The sequence below is a fragment of the Maylandia zebra genome, linkage group LG3, assembly GCF_041146795.1.
Source record: "Maylandia zebra isolate NMK-2024a linkage group LG3, Mzebra_GT3a, whole genome shotgun sequence".
Classification (NCBI taxonomy): Eukaryota; Metazoa; Chordata; class Actinopteri; order Cichliformes; family Cichlidae; genus Maylandia; species Maylandia zebra.
In genome coordinates this window covers 16,577,735-16,594,286 of record NC_135169.1, presented here as the reverse complement: position 1 = coordinate 16,594,286, position 16,552 = coordinate 16,577,735, and the positions used below count along the sequence as shown (strand labels likewise).

The 16,552-nt window shown below is 45.3% G+C and overlaps 1 protein-coding gene across 1 annotated transcript; it reads left to right on the top strand.

Annotated features, from left to right (window-relative positions):
* Positions 1-462: 462 nt before the first annotated feature.
* LOC143416672 (GTPase IMAP family member 7-like) lies at positions 463-1,347 on the top strand (the record flags this gene model as incomplete). The annotated part of the gene is made up of 1 exon (XM_076882128.1): positions 463-1,347. A coding segment is annotated over one exon (885 nt), but the record flags the coding sequence as incomplete, so codon positions are not given.
* Positions 1,348-16,552: the final 15,205 nt, after the last annotated feature.

Sequence of the window (16,552 nt, the reverse complement as noted above, 5' to 3'; positions counted from 1 at the left end):
TGATTTGGGTGGAGCAGCTTACAGCAGGCTGGATGCATGAAACTGAACACGTTTCATGTTCGCAGCTTTAACAACTACACATAATGAGGTCAGGATTTTTCTGATTATACTGACAATTCTTCAGAAGTGTGGAAGAAACATGCTGATGATAAGTAGAGGTACATTTAAAAAGTCACTAATACCTTTATAATACACAATATACAACTACACATGTTACTCAACTACACATGTTTCTTTTCCAACTATTTATTTATGAGTGACTTATGTATGTATGTATGTATATATATGTATATATTGTACTATTCTTAGTTAGTGTATTGTCTGTCTTGTCTTAATGTTGGTTTAAAATGGAGCACTGTAACAAAAATAATTTCCCCCAGGGATCAATAAAGTATTCTGATTCTGATTCTGATATATCAATGAAATTTCCACACAGGTGAACAAGGAGTGGAGGAAGAAGAGAAACCAGTGGACAAAGGTCTTAGGATTGTGCTAGTTGGGAAAACTGGAGTTGGGAAAAGTTCAGCAGGAAACACCATCTTAGGAACAAAAGCTTTCAAGTCTACATCATCTCCTTCCTCAGTAACAACAGGGTGTCAGAAGGAAACCTGTCAGTTTGAAGGTCAAGAACTGGCTGTAGTCGATACTCCAGGTCTGTTTGACACCGTAAAAAGTAACAATGAGGTGGTGACAGAGATTGCTAGGTGCATCTTATTTGCTGCTCCTGGTCCTCATGTGTTCCTGGTTGTGCTGCAGTCATTCCGATTTACAGAGGAAGAACAAAACACAGTGAAAATGATTCAGAAGATATTTGGCAAGGAAGCAAACCATTACACTATGGTGTTGTTCACTTATGGAGACAATCTGGAGGCAGATGAAGTCAACATAGAGGACTTCATTAAAGAAAGTAAAGCTCTCTCTGACTTCATCCGTCAGTGTCATGGAGGATATCATGTTTTTAACAACAGAAACAAGGAACCCACTCAGGTCAGAGAGCTGCTGGAAAAGATCAATGTGATGGTTGAGGACAACGGAGGAAGCTACTATACCAATGAAATATTCAAAGAGGCTTATCAAGCTATTGTAGATGAGATAAAACAAATTGTGAGAGAAAATGTATCTATAACTCTTGCAGAGGCAAGAAAAGTGGCAGAAGAAGACAGTCGCTTCATTCAGCGTTTTATACGAACTAGTAGGTCCATTAGTGGAGTGGGGGTAGCAGTAGTTACAGGAGCACTTATTGGATCTGCGGTGGGACCAGTAGGTACCGCAGTGGGGGCGGCAGTTGGGGCTTTAGTGGGAAGTGTAGCTGTGGTAGTGAAGATGGGGGCCTGCAAAACACAATGATGATGGGTGTGAATTGAATTTATCTGCATGTAATTAATTGCACATCAATATGCAGATAAAGGACAATAAACACAGGAACAGAGTGTAATTTGTATCTTAATGTCAGTAAATTTTTTTCTGTTGAATTTGGACATCATAGGTTTACTAATTATTACCCAGTAGCAATAATAAAATAATACACCAAAAATTATCTTGACTTGGTTTTCTTAATGGTGTAAACAAGAATTATTTTGAAATACCTATTCTTCTGATATGAGAAGGGAAAAGTAGAAAGCTTTACATTTGTGTTGATGAGAATTTGACAGAAGAAAATAAAAGCATGTTAGTCCATATATTCCCCAGACTTTTTTATGTTTATCAATAAAAAGGTGTCATGTATACACTCCTTGTGTCTAGAGCATTATTGCTGAGCATGTTTCAAATTAAAATTAACAACCAAAACCTTAAACAAATCCCCTTTAAAATATTTAAAGTGTATTTCAAAAGAAAATATTTTTGTTTTAACAGCAGCTTTAACCTGTAAAATCTGTTTCATTCCCAGAACTTAAATAAATTATGTAAAGTTGCCTCAAAAACATTGACTAAAGCTGACTTAAGATAACTAAGTTTGGGTAAGATATTCATTATAAGTACACAGTACTAAGAATAACCTGATACAGTGGCTTGCAAAAGTATTCGCCCCCTTGAACTTTCCCACATTTTGTCACATTACAGCCACAAACATGAATCAACTTTATTGGAATTCAACGTGAAAGACCAACACAAAGTGGTGCACACGTGAGAAGTGGAACACAAATCATACATGATTCCAAACATTTTTTACAAATAAATAACTGCAAAGTGGGGTGTGCGTAATTATTCAGCCCCCTGAGTCAATACTTTGTAGAACCACCGTTTTGATGCAATTACAGCTGCCAGTCTTTTAGGGTCTGTCTCTACCAGCTTTGCACATCTAGAGACTAAAATCATTGCTCATTCTTCTTTGCAAAACAGCTCCAGCTCAGTCAGATTAGATGGACAGCGTTTGTGAACAGCAGTTTTCAGATCTTGCCACAGATTCTGGATTGGATTTAGATCTGGACTTTGACTGGGCCATTCTAACACATGGATATGTTTTGTTTTAAACCATCCCATTGTTGCCCTGGCTTTATGTTCAGGGTCGTCGTCCTGCTGGAAGGTGAACCTGTCTCAAGTCTTTTGCAGACTCCAAGAGGTTTTCTTCCAACATTGCCCTGTATTTGGCTCCATCCATCTTCCCATCAACTCTGACCAGCTTCCCTGTCCCTGCTGAAGAGGAGCACCCCCAGAGCATGATGCTGCCACCACCATATTTGACAGTGGGGATGGTGTGTTCAGAGTGATGTGCAGTGTTAGTTTTCCGGCACACATTTTGCATTTTGGCCAAAAAGTTCCATTTTGGTCTGATCTGACCAGAGCAGTTTCTTCCACATGTTTGCTGTGTCCCCCACATGGCTTGTGACAAACTGCAAACGGGACTTATGGTTTTCTGTTAACAATGGCTTTCTTCTTGCCACTCTTCCATAAAGGCCAAATTTGTGCAGTGCACGACTAATAGATGTCTTATACACATTTCCCCCCTGATCTCTGCAGCTATAATGGGCTATAATGGTTGTATTGATGTATAGCAACTTGAAATGTTCCCAAAAATGGCTACACTACAGAATGTAAAAATATAATATATTCTCTGGCGGACTTGGTTCTATTGTAGGTCTTAAAGGGTTAATAATGCGTTAGTCCCTACACTGCTAATAACACACATTCCAACACACTGAGTAAAGGTTTGTGGAATTATACAGGTACACAAGTACACTCAGGGAACACTTCATTAGGAAAACCTGTAAGCTGCTCATTGATCTAAACATCTAACCAGCCAATCACATGACACCAACTTACTGCACTTAACCTGCAGAAGTTCAGACTTTCCTCTGCAGGAAAACATGGTGCAAGCTTTACAGAGCTGTTTCAAGGTTTCTGAAAGAAGAGAAAATCCATAATTGACGGACCTTCTTCCATTGTGTAAAGTTATCTTCCTCCCTCTTTCTCTTTGTCATGTGTTGCAAAGTTGGTGTGAAATGTAAAGACCAGAGCTGGATCATTTAAAATGAATTCTTAACGCATCAGAGCACATCCTGCAGGTTTAAATCCAATATTTGGTAAAGCCTCGACTTACATCAGAACCTCAACACTGAAAGCATTGCTCATCTATCTTTCAATCCCCTTTTATTGATCAAGTTTGTCTTATTTCTATTATACATCGAAAGTGAATCAAGTGAACCATTATTTGATTGTCATGTTAAACTGGAAACAGCAATGTTACAGATGTCGATCATTTGGTTGCCCTAACTATCTCTATTGTCCTCCCTGGACCAGGATTTATGAATCTATTCCTCTCACAACTAATGAAACAAGTTGATGTTAATGTGGCAGCACGAGGTGAGAATAAAGTAAATACTCTTCACAGTTTGAAAGAGAACGCCACCCAATTTCACCCAGAGAATACTGGAATTAACACTAATCACCAAGAAGGCAGTTAGGTTTTTGATACTGTGATACTGTTAAAGGAGGTAACACCTCAAATCCGATGAAACACCTGGCGACGCATAGCTTCTTTTTTTTTTTAAAGTCGAGAATTGCGCTGTATTTGATAGCTTGCTTCAAGACCTCCCACTACGAGCACATCTACTGCGGGTGTGGTGCCTGTTATCGGGCCCGGAGTTAGCAACATCCCCCAAAAACCGCAAGAGGAGAGCCCTTTTTTTTTGTAAGCGACTCAGGTTGTAACTGAGTCGCTGGAGATTTTGGCAGAAAATTAAAGCGAATGGTAGTTAAGATTTGAACAAATTTATTTAAGCTTCAGTATTACCAAATACACTTATCAATTGTCTTATAACTAACAATATTTGTCTAAATAATCTCCAACACCCTGGAGAACAACGGGGAGAGTTTTAGAGACTCTCCAAGATTATATTGATCAGTGCTTTCAGGATCTCGTGATGAAGAAGGCCCAGTGTGCAGCCTCCCCGGCCAAACCTGAGACGCCGTCGTCGAAAAGACAACGCCCGGCAGATTCCCCCGGCTCAACATCGCCAGCCGGCAAAGATATTGCCGACATACTGGAGTCAATCGACAGGCGATTGTCCAGTTTCGACGCAAGGCTGTCCTTGGTGGAGATTCTTCACTGAGAATTTAAATGCTTGCGAGAATCCCCGGAGTTCAGCCAGCAGCAGGTGGAAACGCTAAGGGAGTCGGTGAAATGTCTCACAGAAAATGTTACCCAGCTCAATAGAGAAAATAAAAAAATAAAAGAAACAGTTATTGATCTACAAGCTCAGAGCATGCGTGATAATCTGGTATTTTCTAGTATTCCAGAAGCTGCTGGAGAGGACGCGGAGACCACGGTAAAAAGCTTCATCAAAACCCACCTGAAGCTGCCTGAGGACACGGTGAAGAACATCGTCTTCAATCGGGTACATCGCCTTGGCCCCATGTGGGCTGCGACCGGGAGACCACGTCCTATCGTGGCCAAATTCGGCCACTTCAAACAAAAGCAACATGTGAAAAGCCGCGACAGGGAATTAAAAGGAATGGACTTCAGCGTGAACCACCAGTTCCCCAAAGAGATCCTGGAACGACGCAGGGTCCTCTTCCCAATCCGATGCGGCTTTATCCAGAAGGGCTCCCGCGCTGTCATCGCTGTGGACCGGCTGTACGTGGAGGGACAGCTCCACCGCGACCCCAACATCACTCCATGGCTGTATTAACCTCACACCAGATAAGAATCAGCTACACCCTTTCCCTATCCACTCACACTAACTTGCATTAACATCTGTTATCAAATCGCATCTTAAAGTGTGATTTCATAGCAGAATTAACACCGTCACTCTCCGTCAGTGATTTAATTGGAATGTTTACGTTTTGTTTTTTGTTTTTTCCCCTCTCTTTTCCCCCTCTTGTTTTTATGCTGCTCACCCCTGTCCTTGGTTTCTTTCTTTATTCCTTTCACTGCCTTGATCACCTACTTCGACACTCATCCACAAACAACATCCTTTATTTCGACACATACGCACCATGCGCTCAACAGCAGCACATTTACATCAGTCAGACAGCGCACACAGTCATTTAGGATACACACACTTAAGCCAAGCCTACTCATATTAGTAAATATGCATACACATAGTCAGACTCAGGGAGCATCTCGCCACACATTTTTCTCTCTCTCCTTCTCTTTATTTATGAACAAGTGACGTATTCTCTCCACCTGTCTAAGCGACGCACACAGCATACATCCCTAGTTATGCACAGAAATCTATGGGTGCACTAAAGTTCGTTACATGAAATATAAATGGAGCTGGCTCCAGAGAAAAGAGGTTAAAAATATTTAACCAACTCAAAAAACTACAGGCAGATGTTGTCCTTTTACAAGAGACCCACAGACCTCTTAGAGGTTCGAATGGACTTAAAACACCTGAGTTTCCTAATGTGTTCTCAGCTTGTTATAATTCTAGACAAAGAGGAGTAGCAATTTTAATACATAAAAATATTAATTTCACAGTACTCTATACAGTTATAGATCCAGAGGGCAGATTCTTAATCATTAAACTATCTATACTTGATAAAAAGCTGTGTATTGCAAGTGTATATGGAATCAGAATCAGAAAGGGTTTTATTGCCAAATGTTGAGCAGGTTTACAACATTAGGAAATTGCTGCGGTGCTTCAGTGCAAACATACTGTCATAAATTGCACTTAAATAGACATGAAAAAATAAAAGTAAGAATAAGAATTAAAAGTGCTACATAGAAAGATATATGCATGAGATATACATGAGATATATACATGAGAATAATAATTAAAAGTGCTACGTAGAAAGATATATACATGAGTGCAGGTGGTGATCAGTGCCAAACATGGAATGATGCAGTGAACACAGCGTAGGGTCATGTGTTAGTGGCGGGAACAGTCATATGGTTATTGTTCATGTGTCCGACAGCAGAGGGGAAGAAACTGTTCTTATGGCGAGAGGTTCTGGTGCGAATGGACCGGAGCCTCCTGCCTGAGGGGAGCAGGTCAAACAGACTGTGTCCAGGGTGAGAAGGGTCAGCTGAGATCCGAGCTGCACGCCCCAGTGTCCTGGAGGTGTACAGGTCCTGCAAAGATGGGAGTCTGCAGCCAATCAACTTCTTAGCAGAGCGCACAACACGCTGCAGTCTCTGTTTGTCCCTGATAGTGGCTCCAGCGTACCACACGGTGATGGAGGAGGTGAGGATGGACTCGATGATTGCAGTGTAGAACTGCATCATCGTCCGTGTTGGCAGGTTGAATTTCTTCAGCTGCCTCAGGAAGTACATCCTCTGCTGGGCTTTCTTGATGACGGAGGTGATGGTGGGCTCCCACTTCAGGTCCTGGGTGATGGTGGTACCCAGGAAGCGGAATGAGTCCACAGAGGTGATGGGGGTGTCAGTCAGGATGATGGGGGGGAGTGGGGCTGTGTGCTTCCTGAAGTCCACAATAATCTCCACTGTCTTCTGGGCATTCAGCACCAGGTTGTTGTGGCTGCACCAGGAATAGAATAGAATAGAATAGAATAGAATAGAATAGAATTCAACTTTATTGTCATTGCACAGGTACAGGGCAACGAAATGCAGTTTGCATCCATCCAGAAGTGCTTTAGTGATATAGGTATATTACAATATATATTAGCAATAGTATAGATATGTAAGTATATTACAGAAATGGGTCTATTATGGTATGTTATAATGTACATGGTATGAAGTATGTTGTGAATATTCTAGAACTATACAGTGGGACAACAAAGTATTTAGTCAGCCACCGATTGTGCAAGTTCCCCCACCTAAAATGATGACAGAGGTCAGTAATTTGCACCAGAGTTACACTTCAACTGTGAGAGACAGAATGTGAAAAAGAAATCCATGAATTCACACGGTAGGATTTGTAAAGAATTTATTCGTAAATCAGGGTGGAAAATAAGTATTTTGGTGATATTTAGGAATATCACCAACTACAAGCCTAAAACCCCCCACTCCGCTGATGACTTGCTCTTGGCCAACACCCTCAATGTCACAGGCTGGGTCTCTGACCCAGCGCTCTGAGTTCATGTTTGTATTTGTCTCATTTTGTTATGTGATTTAGTTTGTGTTATTTCCTATCTGCCTTTAGTTTAGGCAGTTATTGTTCCTGGGTTTTCTATGTTTTGGGGTTTTGTATTTATTCATCACATATTAGGTCTGTTAAGTTGTGTTGTCATGTTTTAGTTTTAGTATTTCCTGTTTTATTCTGACAATGTCATGTGTTCTTTGTTTATTGTATTTAGCTTTCCTCTCCTGGTCCTGTCATTAGGTTTATGTCTGTCAGCTGTTTCCCCCATGTGTCTCCACTTCCCCTGATCACCTCATGTATGTATTTAAGCCCTTTGTTTTCTGCATGCCATTGTCAGGTCGTCTGCTCATCCATGTCTCATCTCCAGGTACCCATGTCAGTTCACTATGGTTAAGGTTTTTCATGTTTTGTTATTAGTTCACCCAGTTTAGGTTATTGTTTAGTTTTCAACGATGCCCTGTTATTTTGTACCCTCATTGCTAGTCTCAATAAACGGCTTGTTTTGTTAATCCACACCACGTTTTGGTCTGCGTTTGAGTCCTCCTCTGCAACACATACGGTCTGCCCCAGTCAGACCGTGACAGTACGACCTGACACCTCAAGTGACTGTTTTGGGTGTGGCTTCACCCCTGGACTTTGCTGCTCACCAGTCAGCTTATTCTGAGACTGCCTTTGCAAACCTACCTACTCCTGTGACCACTCCTGAGCTCCGCTCTCCACCACCTGTCCCGGCTCCCAGGGTGAGGCCAGCCAGGACACAGCCTACCTCCGCACCCGTACCTACTCCTCGGGTGGGAGTGGCTCGTGTCTGGCGGGTGCCTGCACCCATTCCTGTGTCCGCTGAAGGCTCAGGTGAGCCTATCCAGCCCCTGTCCTTGTGTTCTGTAGGCTCGGAGATATGTCAGCAACAACTACCACAATCACTACAACCTCTCATTTTTTCCATAGTTCAGTCTGTTGCTCAATTAGCTCAGTCATGTGGTCAGGCTTCAGTTTTGTCTCCAGGTCAGGCTTCAGTTTTGTCACCCATGCCGGTCCCCAGGGTGAGGTCAGCCAGGATACAGCCCGTCTCCGCACCCGTACCTACTCCTCGGGTGGGAGTGGCTAGCGTCCGGCATGTGCCTGCACCCGTCCCTGTTTCTACTGAGGGCTCAGGAGAATTCAGTCTACAACCCACACCGCCATCACTACTGCATGCCTTTCAGTCATTAGCTCGGTCACTAGCACTGTTAGTGGCCCAGTCCATAGTACACTTTCCTGTGCTTCCGTTAGCTCAGCCCTTAGCCCACTGTGCAGCTCAGTCATTTGCTCCATCACCTGCTCAGCCTTATGTTCAGCCGGTGGTCTCTGCACCTACTGCTCATGCCTCGTCAGCTGGAGGGCCCGAGGAGCCCGTCCAGCCTCATGCCTCGTCAGCTGGAGGGCCCGAGGAGCCCGTCCAGCCTCATGCCTCGTCAGCTGGAGGGCCCGAGGAGCCCGTCCAGCCTCATGCCTCGTCAGCTGGAGGTTCAGGAGAACCGCACCAGCCTCATGCCTCGTCAGCTGGGGGTTCAGGAGAACCGCACCAGCCTCATGCCTCGTCAGCTGGAGGGCCCGAGGAGCCCGTCCAGCCTCATGCCTCGTCAGCTGGGGGTTTAGGAGAACCGCACCAGCCTCATGCCTTGTCAGCTGGAGGGCCCAAGGAGCCCGTCCAGCCTCATGCTTCGGTTTCTGCGTCGCCTGGGCCGGCTTCGGTTTCTGCTTCTGCTTCGCCTGGGCCGGCTTCAGCCTCTGCTTCTGCTTCGCCTGGTCCGGTTTCAGCCTCTGCTTCTGTTTCGCCTGGACCGGCCTCAGCCTCTGCTTCTGCTTCGCCTGGTGCCGCCTCTGCCACGTCTGGTCTGGCCTCTGCCATGCCTGGTCCTGCCTCTGCCACGCCTGGCCCGGCCTCTGCCTCTGCCACGCCTGGTCCTGCCTCGACCCAGCCAGAGGTCGACGCCACGCCTCTGCTCGTCTCGCCTGCCACGACCCAGCCAGAGGTCGACGCCACGCCTCTGCTCGTCTCGCCTGCCAAGCCACGTCCAGCATGGCTGTTTCCAGGGCCTGTCAAAACAGCCTGTTCACAGAAATCCACCAAACCACCCGAAGGGTCACGTCCACATCCACACTACAGTCGACCGCCAGCCAAGCCACCCGACAGGTCTTGTCCACGTCGCCGCCGGCCGGCCGCCAGCCAAGCCGCCCGAGTGTGGCCAGCCATACCTGCTTCGCCACGGCCACCTTCCTCGTGGCCGGCCCCCTGAACCTTTGACCTATGAACTGTTATGCTATCGACCTCCAGGACGGCCCCCTGAACCGTTTCCATGTCGCCACCGTTGCCGTCCGCACGGACGGCCCCCGGAACTGTTTGGCCTTGAACTCCTGTGCTGTCAGCCTCTGGGCCGGCCCCCCCGATCTAGTGAACTCTGGGTTTCTGGACCGTCACCCTCCGGGTCGGCCCCCTGAGGAGTTGTGTACTGTTCTCTGTGCTCCTCTGCTTTTGATGGACATTTTGGTTTTTTTTGGCCTTGTTTCTGGCCCTCTATCCTGGACCCCCGCCGCCCGCCCTGTGTGGGTTGTTTTTGGGTTTTGTTTTGTTTTTCGAGGTTTTTGGGCGTCTGGAATCCGCCCTTGAAGGGGGGGCTCTGTCACGGTCCTGGGTCTTATGGCCCAGTGTTTTGAGTTTTAGTTCATTTTGATGTTTATAGTATGTTTAACATCATTATGTCTCCTATGTTCATTTGCTTATTAGATTCCCCTTGTGTATCAAACCCTGTTAAGTCTCCCTTGTCCTTCATGTGCTTCATGTCTGCGTTTCTTATGTTGTCATGTTTGCATTTCTTTGTTTCCCATTTTGTTTTGAAAGAGGTCCTGTGTTCCTGCATTTTGTTTTACTCTTCCCCTGTGGCGTTATGTTCATATTGATCTACTGTGCCTTTCTGTTCCATGTTTCAGGTCCCTATGTTCTGTCTCCCCCAGTCTGTTAAGTTCACATGTCTTGAGTTCCGTCAGTGTGTTTCCTGTTTTACTTTCACAGTCTGTTCTATGTTAATGTTTCTAGTTTTGCTTCCCTTGCCTCGTCCTGCTTAATTACACTCAGCTGTGCTCTCCTCCTGTGGCTCATTCCCCCTCATTATCCCTCAGTGTATTTAAGCCCCATGTTTCTCTTTGTCAGTGTTGCGTCCTCCCTCATGGCTGTGTGATTTTTCCCTGTGGCTCCTTGTGCTTTTGTTTTCCCAGTTTAGTTTATTTTGTATTGTTTTTCGTGTCCCACTTCACGCCAGCAATAAAGCTGTGTTTTTTGAGTTTACCTTTTGACTCTGTGAGTTTGCGTTTGGGTCCTACTCTTGCCTGCACACAGCCGTATTGTGACACTCAACGACTTTTACTGCCGTTTTGACGAGCCATCAGGCAGCCTTCACACCTCCAACGGCCCCAACAATAGAGACACTTTGGACACTCATTCCCCCACCTCTCCCCCCTCCATAAAGCCATCACCACCTTCAAACACTTCACCTACAACACCCCCCTCCTCACCCCACACAAAAGAGGATTTCACACCACCTCCTCCCACCACAACTCTTCATATTCATGAAGCAGGTGTGAGGAAGCAGTTTAACCCTTTAAGACCTACCATAGAACCAAGTCCGCCAGAGCTTATATTATATTTTTACATGCTGTGGAGCCATTTTTGGGAGCATTTCAAGTTGCTATACATCAATACAACCATTATAGCCCAAACTTTAATAATATGTCTGCATTAGGTGCATAGTAATTACATAAATTGCAAAAAAGTGCAATAAACTACAAAAAAATTGAAAATCGTTTTTGTTTTCTTAACATATATTTCTTGTTAGAGAAATTTTAGAGGCTTATCCCTCAAAACTGTAAATACAAAAGTTGCACAAACTAGTTTCCCACCACAGGAAATTTATTTTAAGTGTCTTCATAGTTTTATTTTTGAAATACACCAATTTTTATATACTGCAGGAAAAACGGAAATAAATATTATAGTGCAAATTTGCAAAATAACAGCATATGCATCATAATAAACTATTTCCAGCAGTGCAATATGAGTCCTAAGCATCCCAGAAACGACACAGAAAGTCATGAAGTCAAACATAACTTTTAAAAACACAAGTATAAGCTCATGAGGCCACGATGGTAAAAAAACTACATTTCCACAAAATGACGTCACTTCCGGTTTCGGGCAGGTCATGCGGTGATAGTTCGCGGTGATGGACGTAGGAAGTGTTACAAACAGCTGATCGGATCGGCGAAGCGTGTTTCTGGAATATCATGTTTTTGTTGCTGCAAGTGATTTTTATGCAGTTTTTGCAAAGCTATATGTGGAAGGAAACTGTGACCTAGGACAAGCTGATGGCATAAGATGTAAGTACAACTCCTCCAGTTTCATATGCAAAAAAAATTATTGCGCTAGCTTACGTGGTTGCAGAGCTACCAGGATTTAAAAATAGTTACGCAAAACAGAGCGTGCCCGCTCCGATCGGCTGTAAAGGGTTAAGAGTCTGAATGCTCGAAAAGCTCCCGGCCCAGACGGTGTGTCTCCTGCCACCCTCAGACACTGTGCAAACGAGCTGGCCCCAGTGTTTTCTGGCATTTTCAACTCCTCACTGCAGGCATGTCATGTGCCTGCCTGCTTCAAGTCCTCTACCATAATCCCTGTCCCCAAGAAACCTAGGATCACTGGACTAAATGACTACAGACCCGTGGCTCTGACATCTGTGGTCATGAAGTCATTTGAGCGCCTGGTTCTCTCCTATCTCAAGACCCTCACGGCCCCCCTCCTGGACCCCCTGCCGTTTGCATACAGAGCCAACAGGTCTGTAGACGACGCAATCAACATGGCCCTACACTTCATCCTGCAGCATCTGGACTCCCCAGGAACCTACGCCAGGATCCTGTTTGTGGACTTCAGCTCTGCCTTCAACACCATCGTTCCAGACCATCTCCGAGGCAAGCTTTCCCAGATGAATGTGCCTGATCCCATCTGCCGGTGGATCACTGACTTCCTGACGGACAGGAAGCAGCATGTGAGGCTGGGAAAGAATGTCTCGGACTCCCGGACCATCAGCACCGGCTCCCCTCAGGGCTGTGTTCTTTCTCCTCTGCTCTTCTCCCTGTACACCAACTGCTGCACCTCCACCCACCAGTCTGTCAAGCTAATCAAGTTTGCAGATGACACCACCGTTATTGGGCTCATCTCGGACGGGGATGAGTCTGCCTACAGGAGGGAGGTTGAACGTCTGGTGTCCTGGTGCAGCCACAACAACCTGGTGCTAAATGTCCAGAAGACAGTGGAGATTATTGTGGACTTCAGGAAGCACACAGCCCCACTCCCCCCCATCATCCTGACTGACACCCCCATCACCTCTGTGGACTCATTCCGCTTCCCGGGAACCACCATCACCCAGGACCTGAAGTGGGAGCCCACCATCACCTCTGTCATCAAGAAAGCCCAGCAGAGGATGTACTTCCTGAGGCAGCTGAAGAAATTCAACCTGCCAACACGGACGATGATGCAGTTCTACACTGCAATCATCGAGTCCATCCTCACCTCCTCCATCACCGTGTGGTACGTGTAACGTGCGGCGACACTAAAGCAGTCGCGCCAGAATGCCACTCTAAAAAGAAAGATTCTTTAAAATACAAGGGGGAGCAAGCGAGTCAGATACCACGGGCACAGCGAGGAAGCAGGTCTGATCAGAAACAGTTTATTACTAGGCCAGGGAGCACAAATAAAAACACCCTTAAAAAGTACGTAATAAAATGTTGTCAATCTACTAAAACTAAATAAAACAATTCTAAAACCGGTAAAACTAGCATTTGCTACATTCACTAAAACCCCCCTTACTATAATTATGCCACGTGTTCATTATGGGTCCATCCGCAGGCCAGGAATTTCTTCTTTAGAGCAGAGTCCATGCCAGCCTCGTCTTCGGCAGACAAGAAAGAGCCTCCCATCTTCTTGTCCTTCCGCTGACCCAGCACTTCCCAGCCCGGCTTGCGTTCTGCACCCGAATCCATCATGTGACCACCGCCACAGCTCCCCTTGCGTCAGTGTCAAATGCAGGCCTGCTGCCAATCACACGCGTTGTCTCTTACTGTTGCCATTCCATGAGGTCAGGACTGGGTCGCCGCGTCACGCTGGCCATCTCATATTAACCTTCCAGTCTGGGGCCTCTCTCCTTCGGTGCTCAGTTAGCCTGTTTTTAAAAGGTCTTTACACAGCTGATAGGCCACCTCTGGACACGCCCCTGCCTCAGCAGGTGGTCCCTATCAGCTAATTTGTCCCATGTGCAGCGAGTCCACAGTGGATAAAAACCATGTCACATAAAACACAAAAAACCATGCAATAGAAACAGAATAAAACCATGCAAATAAAACACCACTCATAAATAAACACTAAAAAGCAGAATAAAAACAATATACAAGATAAATACAAATTTCCACTGTGTGACATACGCTGGACCACTATCAGGGATAAACAGAGACTGCAGCGTGTTGTGCGCTCTGCTGAGAAGGTGATTGGGTGCAGACTCCCATCTCTGCAGGACCTGTACACCTCCAGGACACTGGGGCGTGCAGCTCGGATCTCAGCTGACCCTTCTCACCCTGGACACAGTCTGTTTGACCTGCTCCCCTCAGGCAGGAGGCTCCGGTCCATTCGCACCAGAACCTCTCGCCATAAGAACAGTTTCTTCCCCTCTGCTGTTGGACACATGAACAATAACCGTATGACTGTTCCCACCACTAACACATGACCCTACGCTGTGTTCACTGCATCATTCCATGTTTGGCACTGATCACCACCTGCACTCATGTATATATCATGTATATATCTATCTACTTAGCACTTTTAATTCTTATTCTTATTTTTATTTCATGTCTATTTAAGCGTAATTTATGACAGTATGTTTGCACTGAAGCACCGCAGCAATTTCCAAATGTTGTAAACCTGCTCAACATTTGGCAATAAAACCCTTTCTGATTCTGATTCTGATGGGATCAGACAACTACTGCAGCATGTGAGAATGGTAATAAAAGTAGCTATGGATATTAGCAACGACATCACTACAGGGAGTGCAGAATTATTAGGCAAGTTGTATTTTTGAGGAATAATTTTATTATTGAACAACAACCATGTTCTCAATGAACCCAAAAAACTCATTAATATCAAAGCTGAATGTTTTTGGAAGTAGTTTTTAGTTTGTTTTTAGTTTGAGCTATTTTAGGGGGATATCTGTGTGTGCAGGTGACTATTACTGTGCAGAATTATTAGGCAACTTAACAAAAAACAAATATATACCCATTTCAATTATTTATTTTTACCAGTGACACCAATATAACATCTCCACATTCACAAATATACATTTCTGACATTCAAAAACAAAAAACAAATCAGCGACCAATATAGCCACCTTTCTTTGCAAGGACACTCAAAAGCCTGCCATCCATGGATTCTGTCAGTGTTTTGATCTGTTCACCATCAACATTGCGTGCAGCAGCAACCACAGCCTCCCAGACACTGTTCAGAGAGGTGTACTGTTTTCCCTCCTTGTAAATCTCACATTTGATGATGGACCACAGGTTCTCAATGGGGTTCAGATCAGGTGAACAAGGCGGCCATGTCATTAGTTTTTCTTCTTTTATACCCTTTCTTGCCAGCCACGCTGTGGAGTACTTGGACGCGTGTGATGGAGCATTGTCCTGCATGAAAATCATGTTTTTCTTGAAGGATGCAGACTTCTTCCTGTACCACTGCTTGAAGAAGGTGTCTTCCAGAAACTGGCAGTAAGACTGGGAGTTCAGCTTGACTCCATCCTCAACCCGAAAAGGCCCCACAAGCTCATCTTTGATGATACCAGCCCAAACCAGTTCTCCACCTCCACCTTGCTGGCGTCTGAGTGGGACTGGAGCTCTCTGCCCTTTATCAATCCAGCCACGGGCCCATCCATCTGGCCCATCAAGACTCACTCTCATGTCATCAGTCCATAAAACCTTAGAAAAACCAGTCTTGAGATATTTCTTGGCCCAGTCTTGACGTTTCAGCTTGTGTGTCTTGTTTAGTGGTGGTCGTCTTTCAGCCTTTCTTACCTTGGCCATGTCTCTGAGTATTGCACACCTTGTGCTTTTGGGCACTCCAGTGATGTTGCAGCTCTGAAATATGGCCAAACTGGTGGCAAGTGGCATCTTGGCAGCTGCACGCTTGACTTTTCTCAGTTCATGAGCAGTTATTTTGCGCCTTGGTTTTTCCACACGCTTCTTGCGACCCTGTTGACTATTTTGAATGAAACGCTTGATTGTTCGATGATCACGCTTCAGAAGCTTTGCAATTTTGAGACTGCTGCATCCCTCTGCAAGATATCTCACTATTTTTGACTTTTCTGAGCCTGTCAAGTCCTTCTTTTGACCCATTTTGCCAAAGGAAAGGACGTTGCCTAATAATTATGCACACCTGATATAGGGTGTTGATGTCATTAGACCACACCCCTTCTCATTACAGAGATGCACATCACCTAATATGCTTAATTGGTAGTAGGCTTTCGAGCCTATACAGCTTGGAGTAAGACAACATGCATGAAGAGGATGATGTGGACAAAATACTCATTTGCCTAATAATTCTGCACTCCCTGCATGGCCTTATACTTCCCAAACTGTCTGTTGAACCACCCGTCTAAGGGGTTAGTAATGCCGGAGTCCTCTGTCATTTGGGATGATAGTGTTCACAAACCTTCCAAGGCTCTGGTTACAGTGCCATCTGGGGCTGTGTTTTTTGGAATGAAAGTGCAGCACAGAGGACCCACCATAGTTCAGCCCCCCCCCCCCCCCCCCCCCCCCCTCTTTTAGCCAAGAGCATGTCCAGAGCCATTCGATTCTGCCAGGCCATCAAGGATGCGGCAGCCGGCTGTTCGGATAGGTCCGCCACTGCATCCCGTGTCAGATTGGCCAGTCGTTGGACATTGTAATGTACATAGTTGATTCTATCCACATTCTTATTCGGAGTTACCCATAAGAAGATGGACTCAAAC